We start from the raw sequence: 13,192 nt of genomic DNA, 5'->3' as shown, positions 1-13,192 counted from the left end.
GCAGATGTTGTTCAATGAAACTCTATGTAGAAAGAGAGAAATGTATTTTTCTGAATTCGCGTGTCCTGTTTGTTACAGTGAGTAGGTTAACAAACCCTCCGTCTCCTTAGCCATCAGAACTAATTTCAACATCTAAATGTAATGAATTTGCATTATTTTTTAATGACAAGATTCAGGGTATCAAGGCAGATACCAACTCTGCAGCCATCCAGGAAACACTTGGTAGAACTGACACACTTTACACCAGTAAATGACATAACAGTTGAAGAGATCGTCTCCAGTCTGAGCTCATCCACCTGTTGCCTCGATGTTTTACCCACTAGATTTCTGAAATCAGTACTAAGCAGTTTGTTACCACAACTCACTCAATTAGTTAATAACTCATTACAGTCTGGAACATTCAAGGGCCCTGAAAATTGCTGTCATCAAGCCTCTCCTGAAGAAGAGCAGTCTTGATGCCATGGTACTGAACAACTACCGGCCCATATCAAACCTGCCGCTTTTAGGCTAAATCCTTGAAAAAGTTGTTTACCAACAACTTACTGACTTTCTCATGCTAAACAACTGCTTTGATGATTTTCAGTCAGGTCATCATAGCACTGAGACTGCACTCATCAAGGTGACAAATGACATTCGGCTGAACACCAACACTGGCAGAGTCTCTGTCTTAGTACTGCTGGATCTAAGTGCTGCTTTTGATACAGTGGACCATGTGATCCTGCTACAAAGGTTAGTGGACTGGATAGGTATCTCTGGTACTGCCCTTAAATGGTTTAAGTCCTATCTTGAAGACAGGAAATAATTCATTGAAGTTGGTAACAGTGTCTCAAACCAAATGACATTGACATGTGGGGTCCCCCAGGGGTCCATCTTGGGGCCTCTTTTGTTCAATCTTTACATGTTTCCTTTAGGCCAGTTAATACGCAGCAATAATGTGTCCTACCATAACTATGCAGATGACACTCAGATTTACATTTCACTCACAGCTGGTGAATATGGACCAGTCGATTCATTGTGTCACTGCATTGAACAGATCACTCTGTGGATGCAAAACAACTCTCTCCAAATAAACAGTGACAAGACTGAAATAATCATCTTTGGGCCACAGAAACAAAGAGAAAATGTCAGCAGTCACCTCGAGTCTCTTTCTCTAAAATTTAAAAATCAAGTTAGAAATCTAGGGGAAATCATGGACTCAGACTTTTAACAGCCACATTAAATCGATAACATCGTCAGCGTTTTACCATCTCAAAACCATTGCCAGAATCAAAGGGATCATGACTAAACCAGACTTGGAAAGACTCATCCATGCATTTATCTCTGGCAGGTTAGATTACTGTAACGGCTTGTTCACGGGGCTCTCAAAAAGTGCTGTAAGGCAGCTGCAGTACATTCAGAACACTGCTGCTCAGGTCCTGACTAGAACCAGGAAGGACAACCACATTACTCCTGTTCTCAGATCTCTGCATTGGCTTCCTGTCGCTCAGAGAATAGACTTTAAAATAGCCCTGCTTGTGTATAAGTCTCTTCATGGCTCAGCACCACATTACATCTCTGACATGTTGATGCCATATGAACCATCTCGAACTCTAAGAACATCAGGGACAGGCCTTCTGCTTGTGCCCAGAGTCAGGACTAAACAGGGAGAAGCAGCGTTTCAGATCTATACAGCTAAAACCTGGAATAGTCTTCCTGATGATGTTAGACAAGCCTCATCTCTGGCAATGTTTAAGTCCAAGCTAAAAACCTTTCTTTTTAGTGTGGCATATAACATATGACAACTGACAGTGTTTTATCCAAAGTGATTTATCTGCACTCAGTTTCCTTTAATTTTAATTTCACTAATTGCTGTTTCTTATTTTGATTTTTGCCTATGTACTTTTGACTTGTCTTTTATTTCTGTAAAACACTTTGAATTACTCTGTGTATGAATTGTGCTATACAAATAAACTTGCATTGCCTTACTGTTGTGATTACATATGCAAATAAGCAGGGGAAAACCCTGACAGTTCAACATCATATAATTAAGCATGTATTTAACCTATCAAAAAAGGAAGAAAAGCAAAGTCCTTGTTTAGTCTCCACACTCTGAACATGGAGCTCCAGACTGAGAAACAAGTGCTGCACAGCTGATGTTCAGGATTAGTGATCACCAGGGAAGCGCAACAAATCTCTGTCTTTGCAGCATTTTTCCTCCTGTCTTAAGCAGAGAATTAGCACACAAAAACCTTACTAATCTGACCCACATTTAGGTCCCTACTTTGAAACTCCTTACTAAAAACATGGCACACAGACTGATTGGGGTGCATAAATCTGGTTAATTGGTTCACTCACTGGGGAGCTATGGAAGCCCAGTATGAGGAGAGGAAAGGAAAAGAATAGGAGGGAGAGAAGATGAGAAAGGTGGAGATGAAGGGGAGATGAGATAGAAAACCATACACAGCAATCCAGTCTCCACAACAAATCAATCACAGCACAAGAACACACACAGTCACACAAACCACATGCACACTCGGGAGAAGGTGATGAATAATTCACTGAAGCTCATTGATCTCTGTGTCTCATTCCTTCTCCCCACATTGCAGTAATCTGATCCAGATTTAAAGTACGCCCAAGATAACTGAGCACATTGCCATGATGCACTTTAATAACAATATGTTCTGTTTCCTGTCTAAACAGTCCCCACAAATTGCTCAAGCTAACATATGTTCACTATGTTAAAACTGAAATTCAAAACCTGTAGTACAATATCTAGAATCCAAAAGCCATGAAATTAACCAAAATTGAGATGCCTAGTAATACCACTCGGGGACCATGCCTTCATACTGAGACATAGTGTAATCGTATCACTGTAAACTCAAATCCATCACAATGTGGACACTTCAAGACAAGTCACTAGTTTTTTTCCAGTTTAACAAGTAGGAGACCAAGTATCTCATGCTGTTGCTCAAGAGCGAGAATAAGATGGATCATGTTTAATGTGGACTGATGTGAGCCAGGCATTGTATTGGACTGCCACAACGAAGAGAGCGCTGAGCTCATGAGGAGTTCTGGGCTGCCCAACCCATGTTCTTGATTACCTGAATTAGGTGTGCCCAGCCAATCAGAAGCTGGAAGATACTAATTCATTTGGTCTTCCCCCACTTTACCCTCATCTAAGATGGAATCTTCCAGTTTCTGATTAACTGAACACACCTGATCCAGGTAATCCGTAGTGGGTAGGATAGTTGGAAACAAGTAGGGCTGTGGCCCTCCCAGAACATGGTTTGGACTCTTGTCAGCCATGATTAGTAAACTGTGTCTGGACTGAAAGAATAAGGATACATAGACAAAATCATACAAACAAAGTAAGCAGATTAGAAGTCCAGAGGATGCTCAGAGAAGCTGCTCCTTCAATCACTCACACTGAAAGGAGACAATTGATGCAGTGCAGCAATTGATCCAGCAAGGATCCACCAGGATGTCCCTCTGAACATTTATATGTGAAAGGATGTAAAACAAAAAGAAAATCCCATGACAGACTCAAAAAAATCTGGATAGATGTTGTGTATTGTCTGACATCAGGATATCATGCAAGAAATCCACAAGAATCAAATATGTGTCAGGGCAGACTGATGATATATGACCAGCTATAGGGGAAACACTGTTTTTGATTGAATAAGCTGAGGGTTTCCCTTTAAATGAAGCAAAACTATGTGCCCAATATCCACTTTTACTACTCTGTCATTAGTAAATGACAATCATAGTTATTGTTAGTATAAATCCTAGAAAGTCTAAATCCAGTTTATGCATGTTTTCCAGCATAAAAGGATAAAACTTCATATATAAAACATGTATATTGTAGAAGAAGTGTTACATAAGACTAGTTTTACCTCAGCATTAATCTAAAAATACCACCTATGACCATCTGAAAACGGTGATGTGACAAACTATTCATGGAATCACAGATGATAAACAACATGCCATTCCTGGCTTCATCAAAGCCCCACGTAAAACAGCAGGCTGCAGGGAAATGTCACAAGCCCACGCCACATTGCAGACTTAATTACTACTGTGTGTGTGTGTAGCCCAGTGCAGGGGCTTAGCACCAGTGAGGTCAGCCAGTATTTATCCCAGTAAGAGAACCTCTGGTGTCAGCCTGACTCCAGTCTAGAGCCACACCATGTTATTTATTTATTGTGTCCAGTGTTATTTGATTCAATACTGTTTCAAGAGCATGACTACCACTGCTGCAGATTTTTGTTTTATTTTATTTTAGACAAGCCTCAAAAACAGGTTAAATGATAATGGCACTAACAAATGCTAATTATTCATAATTACCATTATTTCACTAATTAAACAGAATAGAATAACAAAATAGGTACTGATGGCAACTGAATTACAAAATACAAAACACCTGTAGTTTTGATTTCAATCAATCAATTTCACAGATGAAAACTGAATAATTTTGGTATGAAGTAATTAAGATTAACTGATCATTGCACAAAAGATTAATAACATAATCTGCTGATAATTTTGCTTTCGTTTGGGAATACCTCACAATAACAAAAACACATTGTTTCGTGTTGGTCTTTTCATGGATTTGTTGTTCTTAAGGAAAGCAGAGTAACATCAGCCTTTGCCTAAAAATAACAATCATGAATATCAATCTCATGTCTTTGCATTCAGCTGGAGTGAGTACATGATTAAGCCTTGGTTAAACGGGAAACGGCTGAAATCATTTATCATGCATTCAAAGTTCATGAGTAATCTTCTAACAACTTCAATAACTAAAAAACATGTCACTAATAAACCTGTATTGTATTTACGGTAGCTTGGGTGAACAGAAAAAAAGCAAATCAGAGTCAATAATATATGGAGAGTTACAGGCTGGGCTGATTTCTCAACTAACAACAGTTCGTCCATTCAACCAGGAGCTCTAGGCAAACATCTCTGTCTATAGGACAAATTCAGGTGTTTTCCACAGGTCCCAGCTTTGCATTTGGTCTTTGCACAGGTACAGTGGTACCAAGTTTTGTAACCTAACAATGACAACAAATCTCCAGAAAGCTACCCACAGTCATTACACCAGCCTGTTCTCTCAGAAACAATTCCAACAGGTAGTTGCCTCTAAAACTATTGTCTTTTTCAAATTTCTTTTTGAGTACAGTTTAACCAAACAAAATAGAAAGTGCTGATTAGCGAGCTGCATAGGTCGCCTGGCCAACCAGACTAACACTTTTTCTATTCTATACAACGAATTAGTCTGGAATCTCATGGGTTGAGATCGACTTCCTGGAGGCAGGCTAATGGATGCAGAATAAACCAAACAGAGAAATGAAGGATATGATGCAAGCAAAGCGTCAGTAAGACCGGAATCAACAAACAAACCTGCCATTTGGGGTGCGATAGTGAATGAGTGTTGTCGTTTTTGTTGGAAAAACAAGAGAATACACGGTCTTATCACCAGTTCTGTGCATATTTTTGAATGGAGTAAACAGCAAAAGCCAGTTGTAGACTGGGACTTACTTGGAACTGGCTTTGAGCAACGTTAAGAACATGTCAGTTTATATGAGTATGACTGATCACATAAAGCCCGCCCCATTGCAGATAAACGCCTGTGATAGGCCCGGTTCATTTGAAGCCAGAGAAAGAGACTAAGGCCGGGGCTCCAGACCCACATTCTTTTGCTAAGATAGTGAGTGGGTCTGGCTGGCCAGGCTACTTCAGAGGTGCTGCTGGGTATACAGTATTTTTTAACTCTGAACAGGTTAGCTGTCTGTACTTAATATACAAACACGAGATAGATATGGCCCTTCTCATCTCCCATCTTGAAAGAGAACAAAAGAGCTAGTTTAATAAACTGCTGAAGTATTACATGAAATTAGACTATAGATTGTCCCAATTCAGGGGCTGCATCCTTCAAAGGCTGCATTTGAAGGCCAGTTGCTTCACAGTGTCACAACAAGGCTGTCCCATTTTAAAGGCTCCTTCAAATGTGGCTGACAGATGTGGCCTTTTTTCCTCAGAAAACGAAAGCTTCATCTGCTGTATCCTTCATGGTCCAACATATCCCAACATTCTTTGTGGTGACAAAAAAACAAACAGCAGATACAAGTGGCGAGGCAGTCAAAGTGAAAATACAATTATCCAAAATAAAACACTGTTACTTTAATAAACTAACTTTAGCTTGGCCAAAAATAACGTTACACAATGAGATATATTGCTTGCTGACGCTGGCATTAGAGCATCTTATTTTCTTTTATGGTTCTACCATTAGCAATTAATTTAACACAGCTGTGAAGGTCGCTAGGTGGCAAAAGCAGAGCTTTGTGACTCAACAGTAGGGGCAGGAACAGTTGGTGACACAAGCTTGCGGGTCAGTTAGCTGACAAGGAAGTCCTCCATAGACAAGACTGTCTCTTTTCAGCTCAGCCTTACATTCTATGTGGTCTATGTAGGTTACAAAGGCTGTGCCTTTGTAGACCACATCCTTCGAAGGATGCAGCCCCTGAATTGGGACAGAACCTATTGCTGTGAGGATTTATTCAGGCTGTATTCTGACCAAGTCTAGGATCAGACATTAAATCAATTTGGTACACAATGTTTGCACTGACAATCACACACATCTCAAACATATTGAAATAAAACTGACACATGATGTTATAATAAATAAGGCAAACAATCAGACCATTTTTTCACATAAATAAATGTGAGAGGAGGTTGGGAAGGCAGAACTGCTCAGTTGTGTTGATTCCAATGTAGTGAATATGGAAAAACAGAAGCTGCCTTGGCATTATCACTGTGTGGTCTTGATTACCTGTCCACTTTCTCACCTGGTTCTTGCTCTGTCTCTCTCTTTCCTCCTGGAGACTCCAACCTGGTCTCTCCTTCTCTGTCTCTGTCTCTCTGGCAAACATAACGAGACAGAGAACCTATCATCTAATAAGAGGGGGAGGTTCATTCATCTCAATGTGTAACATGATTTTGATTGACTGTTATTTTGCTTGCCATGTGCTGACTTTTCTTTCTCAGCTAAAACTGGCTGTTTTCTTTTTCCAAATATTCCACAAAGTCCATAAAGACTGTAAATCCATCATGAAGCCCAGTGATATGAAAAGAAGAAACACTGTGATTGATTTAAAGTGGAGATGAAGCACTAAACACTAAACACTGTGGCTCATTTGAGTTTCACCTTAGACAAGATCTGGCACTGCAAACCCTACACTACACTACACTACAATATTACAATGAATAATAATTGTTATTAGAGTTAATATGACAGGTCTGGGCCAATCAGGTTCAGACTATGTGAAGGTATAGGATTTTTCTTTTATGGTTGCATGGTGTTAGGCTGTTCCTCTGAAGCTACAGTAAATAAATAAATACAGCAGAAGAAGTAAAAGGAAGTAAGAAGTAAAAATATCTGGTTAAAGCATATAGAAGAAGTAAAGTGCAGTGAAAAGTCTGGGGTGTACCTACTAGTTAAGTAAAGCAGAGCATGAAGCAAATGAATGAGACCAACAGTATCCAGTAGCTAACTACAGGGATGCTAGCAGTTAGCTGTAGGACAGGTTAATATTAGGTGTGTTTATATAGTGAATGCCATGCCTAAGTACAGCTGTTGCCTGTGCGGCTGTATCAGCAATAAGTGTAATTAGGTCATAAAATGGGATGAAATGTAATTAGCAGTGGTTTGCTAATCAGTCAGGTGTTCACTTTGGTGTAAGGCTACAGAGGTAGTTTCTGTTAATATAAACATACTGTTACATTTTCTTTCATTTGCTAACAAAAAAGGATGTTCATACTTCCAATCTATTACAACAGACAAAAAATTATAAAATGCACCGGGTAGGCAGACTAACATTAGCTCATTAGCCAATAAGCTAGTGAAGTTCAGCAGCTGTAACAGACAATATTCACACCATGACACTGTCAACAGACACTTTCTAAGTCACAGTACAAATGACCTATTTAAGATAACAGCCAACAGTTTTGTTTGTTAACGTGTCAACTTTCAACTGCGCCATGAAATTCACCGTTACTGCCAACGTGACTTTTGGCTGTTAAACCTGGAATAAAGCCACAATAAACACATTTGAACCTGTAACTGTTTGTCTCTAAAAGAGAAGTTCACAAAATCTAACCTTTATTTTTTTAAAATTTAGATTAAAGGAAGTCTGGGTATCCCTGCTTAGGCTACTGCCCCCACGACCCGGCCCCGGATAAGCAGAAGAAGATGGATGGATGGATGGGGATTTGCTTAAGCACACGCTGCATGTGGTGCTGGTCCCCCCTCCTTCAAATGAATGAGAATCACTGTGACTTTTTTCATGCAGTTTAAAATTCATTTTGAATGCAGCCTTAGCCAGGCAGTGATGAATGAAATAAAGCAAAAATATAGCTTAGCATCAGGTTTGGGTCTCACATTTGCTAGTGTCAGCTGGATTCTGTGAAGTTGGGTATGTGGATACAGGCTAGGTTTGCATCTATGTTTTAGGCCTTTTAATGAGGAAATACTCACAAGAGCCAGCCTTTCTACTGATGCAAAGTCACAATGGAGCTACAACCATCATTTTAAACTGGAAATGAGCTTTATCAATGTGCTGAAGTCCACATAGGAGAATGTCTTCCTACTTTTGATGCTGACATTCCAAAGAAGCTATGTTTCTTGTTGCAAAGAGCTGCACATTTAGGTTTAATGGAAGTTATACTGATCCCAGCTGTCTTCCTAAGAACCACTTATGAGGATTTCGCCAAAGGGTTAGAAAGTTCACACCACTAAGTTCAAACGGGCAGAAAACAGCTTCAGAAACAGTATTGATCTGACCTTATGTAACGTGACAGTAATCTGAGCAAGAATTAACAATCTGTTCTCTGATCACCCATCACTGTTAGGTATCTTCTCAGCTCAGTGACTAAGAACCAAACACAGGGTGTGCTAATAATCTATTTGCATAACCTAAATGAAACAGATTGTGATCAACAAAAGATGTATTATTATGTATGTATGTATGTATGTAGTATTTCTATTTTTCTGGAATTAAAAGAATGCAGAATAGCCTGCAGAATGATTACACTGCAGATTTTCTGTCAGGGTGTGTTCATCATGTCAAACCTGTTCTGAAAGGTTTATTTAAACTTGACTATGGTACTCCTGTGGTTTGACCAGGTGAACAATGTTACACATAAATGGCACTAAAGACAGCTGCAACTATGGATTTCAGTTTTAGCTCTAAGAAAAAGGAAGCAAGATTTTTTACACTTCTTTCAAATTTAGAGAATATAAATTGAACTGAGCAGTAAAGTTTTATCCAAGAATCCCATGGGGTTATGCCGGATTCTGGAAGGACGCCAGGACAAACACCATTGTGTTGTCATGATAAAGGTGGATCAAGAAAAGCAGGTTTCGGTATTTCAGTCAGTCAGAGATCTGTGATGTGATTTTTACAGAATATAAACTTAGAGGGCTCACATTTCATACTGAATCTCCCAATGTCCCATTAAATTCTGCTAGTATGGCAGAACAGTTCCATTACATCGTGGCTATTTTGGGAAATGCCAACCTCAGAAACAGGCACGAAGGTAGTCATAATTCTGCTCTTGTACATCTGAGCACTCACTCAATAGTGATGCACAGTGTTTTGAAACAATATGGTCATTTTTGGCCAATTTTACTGGATGGAAAGCTAATATGACCATATCCTTTGCCATATCCAGATTATACATGTAGCTATATAATCTATATTTACCCTAGACTGAAACACATACTGTAAGGGGAACAGAAGTGACAGAAACTGGGCAGGGATGGGATGGTTATTTGTCATGATGGGATCAAGACAGAATATAGGATTGAGGAAACTCCTTCCCATGTCTCACATTAATCTGAACCCAATAATAAGAAACAGTCCCTATGAGATGATCAAGCACAAAAACACACTGCACTGTGCTTGGAAGTAGACCACCACTGTATATAAGTTACTGTACAGTTTTTCAGGTTCACTCTCTACAGATAATGATGGTCACATGTCCTCAAAATTAAATAGCTCCATAACTATATTGAAATTCAACTGGATCTTTCTTTACACACACGCACCTGACATTGTTTATTGGGATTACCTAGCCGTACATGTGGAGACCAGCTGTCATCACACTTACGTAGAGATGTGAAATAAGTTTTCTGGTCATGTCCACCACACACCCAGCCAACATTCCAGAGAGGGTAAAAGGTCAGACCTCTAAAAGACATCCAAAAGAACGGAGACAAAGTCCTAGACAAACAGCGTCTGATGTTTGTCCTTTTCCCTCACAGTTTATGGCAATGTGCTAATTAATTTTTCCAGTCCCGTCTCCCAGATGAACTGCAGTACTGTTATTAGCAGTTTCAGCAGTGCTGCAGAGCATTGACAAGGCTCCTCATTAATGGACCATAAATGATTTCTAGGTTGAAGAGCTACAGAAAACAACCATGCCTCTATAAAGCAGGAGTGAATACAGACTAACATGATGAAGCCACCAAACACAATTTGCACGTTTCTTCCAATAGCTTCAGCACTTGTTTTTTTAAGTTAATGTTATGTTGTGAAAAACGACAGCTACTTGGCACTGAAAATGATTCATTTAGATTTAAATTTGAAGGCTCATTTGCTACATATGTGTTCCATTGAAGCTGAGGTTAGGTGAATGTCAAATTTAAGTGTTTTTAATATGTTAAGTGATGTATTTTAGTTCTTAAGCTTCCCTGTTGGTTTTAGTTCATGGATTGAAATATTTTCTTCTTCAAATTTAGACTTGAAAGGATTTTTACCTTAAACAAAATCACAGTTTCTGACTTTTGGACATTTCTGAAAGTTAATCTATGGTTACTAATTCCCAGAGCAAGGTCTCCTAAAGTTAAAGGACCCTGGGGAGACCTTAGCAAAACAATGGCTTATGAAACTTGATTACTGCAGATTAGCAGATTATTGTTATTCCCCAGTAATAACATATCTACATTTTTAATGTTGGTCTTTAACATTATGACATTTTATTTTCAACCACACCCCAAAATGAGATGGTCATTAGCATGAAGAAGCAGTAGAACTGGTGTTATGTGTTAGTTTTTGTATGAACTACATACATTTATTTATATATGTAAAAACACGGTGCAGTGCAGTTGCTGCAGGTGTTGACACTACAGAGACTTCAAATGAAGACCAGTCGTGTGTTGTGTTTGCTGAATCTTCTTCAGGGACAAAGCCAGCTGTGACAGCAGCTCGCCAGGAGTCAGGTCTGCTGTGGGAAACAGCCGTGCCTCTTTAAAACAGGAGCAACCGCAGAGCAACATGCTGAAATGATACACTGAACCCAGTGTTTCAACATCCCATCTAATTAGCCCAGATTATGTTCATTTTTACTGGGACAAATTTGAACACCAGACCACTGCGGGCCTATTTGTAATGTCTCATATTTGGGTGTACCTGAATCCTCTGCCTTTATTGGCAGATAAAGGATGACAAGAACAAGGGAGTAGTGTAGTGATGCCACAGCAGATGAAAAATGACTAAATTAGGACAAAGCAACCATAATTTCAGAGCTAATTCACAGCTAACCTGGAAGCTCCAAGGAAATGGTTTTATAATATTACTGGAATTGATCGTTTTGCTATATATGATGAAAGGAAGTGTGCTCTGCAACAGAAATTGTCTTACCAGTGCTGCTCATGGTGCCACTCAGGTGTCTTCTCCAGTCAGATGATGCACAGTAAATACGCCACTATCCACACTGACAGTACATGGACAAGCCTCAGCCAGCAGAATGAATGAGAGGAAACGCTTACACGGAGGGGGGTGGGGGAGCCTGGATGTTCTTGTTTGCCTAGGCCGCAGAGATCTCCAGAAGACAGCCGCACTATGGAGACACTGTCCTGCGTACACTGCAGAGCTGCGCTGCCTCACTCTATGGCAGACAGCACAGGTTGGGTGTGGGCGTGCGGCGGAGAATCGCGAATAGCGTCAAGGTAGACAAAGGAATCAGGGGAGTTTCCGAAGTTGCTTTTCAAAATAAAACTCTTATTGAAAACTAGGTCTGTAATCAGATACGTCACGGGAGAATTTGTAGGTGTATGCAGCATAGCCTGGAAAAGTTCAACCTACCTTCTTGTTGGAGGAATTAATTAATAAAACAATTATAAATGACACTGGACATACAAAACATGACAGATATCATCATAACAACTGCCCACATTCGCTCAGGTGTTAAGCCTACACCATTCCTGTTTTTATTTTTTTAAACAAACATATTATAGTCTAGTAGCTATATATACTGCAATATGTTTGATATAGTACTGAATGGTTCCTACTGAATGCCTGTGCAAGTTAGGGCATTATGAGCAGAATCAGATTGTGATCATTACTGGAAAAAATTACTTAGCTTGGGCAACTTAATTATTTAGGTGAACAAATATTTGAATCAATGAAAACAACGTAGAGATCAGTGATTGTTTGGATGGGGCTGTTTTCTTCTCCTTGTTCAAAAGCCTGCATGATAAACATTCACAAGGACTTTTATTTTGTGAGAAAAAAATCCGAAACTTCCTGCGTTTTTCTCCGTGACAGCGGCATCTTGCCTCTGCTGTACTTCAGCATCCTCCTGTGCGCTCCTGCACACAGCGTCTTCGGGCTGACAGCGCCGCTGCGCCGGTGGCCAAGGGATACATGGGAGTTATAGTCCTAAAGAAAGAAAACAACCATTCAAATGAGCAGCGTGCTGGTGATTTTGGACTACAAGCCTAAAGCTGCTCACGATAAACAAGCTGCTTTGTGAAAGGGAAAAATATGGTAGAATCGAAGTTTGGATATAATGTCTACATTTATTTGTCTGTGCAGTGAGTTCCTGCATCTTTGTTGGAAACATTTTTCATCTAACCCGCAGAGAAAGGCGGAAGGTCTGCTTGTTTTATTTCTATGTTCTCTTTGTGTGTTACTAATGGATGAGTGATTATAAAAACAACCTTTTCAAAATAACCAAGGAGAAGGAAAAAGAGGACGATGAGCTGCAGACTGTAAAGACAGAACACAGCTACATCATTTTTCTGTCATTTAATTTGAAGCAGTAAAGGTGTTTTGGTATTGATACTTTTATTTTATTTATATTTTTCAGCTAAAATGTGTAGTATGGTGCAAAAGAGATATATAAAATATATATTTGAAATTAGTTTAAACATATTCACAGA

At 39.5% G+C, this 13,192-nt stretch overlaps 1 protein-coding gene across 1 annotated transcript in view; it reads right to left on the bottom strand.

Moving 5' to 3' along the window:
• Positions 1-11,935, bottom strand: part of ablim2 (actin binding LIM protein family, member 2) — a 76,290-nt gene extending 64,355 nt beyond the window's left edge. Inside the window, exon 1 of the mRNA XM_026317171.1 lies at positions 11,670-11,935. Within this exon, the coding sequence (XP_026172956.1) occupies positions 11,670-11,682 (13 nt within the window). The 5' untranslated portion in view covers positions 11,683-11,935. The remainder of the gene's footprint in view (positions 1-11,669) is intronic.
• Positions 11,936-13,192: the final 1,257 nt, after the last annotated feature.

Source organism: Mastacembelus armatus, chromosome 18 (genome assembly GCF_900324485.2).
Source record: "Mastacembelus armatus chromosome 18, fMasArm1.2, whole genome shotgun sequence".
NCBI classification, from domain to species: domain Eukaryota; kingdom Metazoa; phylum Chordata; class Actinopteri; order Synbranchiformes; family Mastacembelidae; genus Mastacembelus; species Mastacembelus armatus.
Note: the sequence above shows the minus strand (reverse complement) of the source record. Positions and strands in the feature narration are given on the sequence as shown.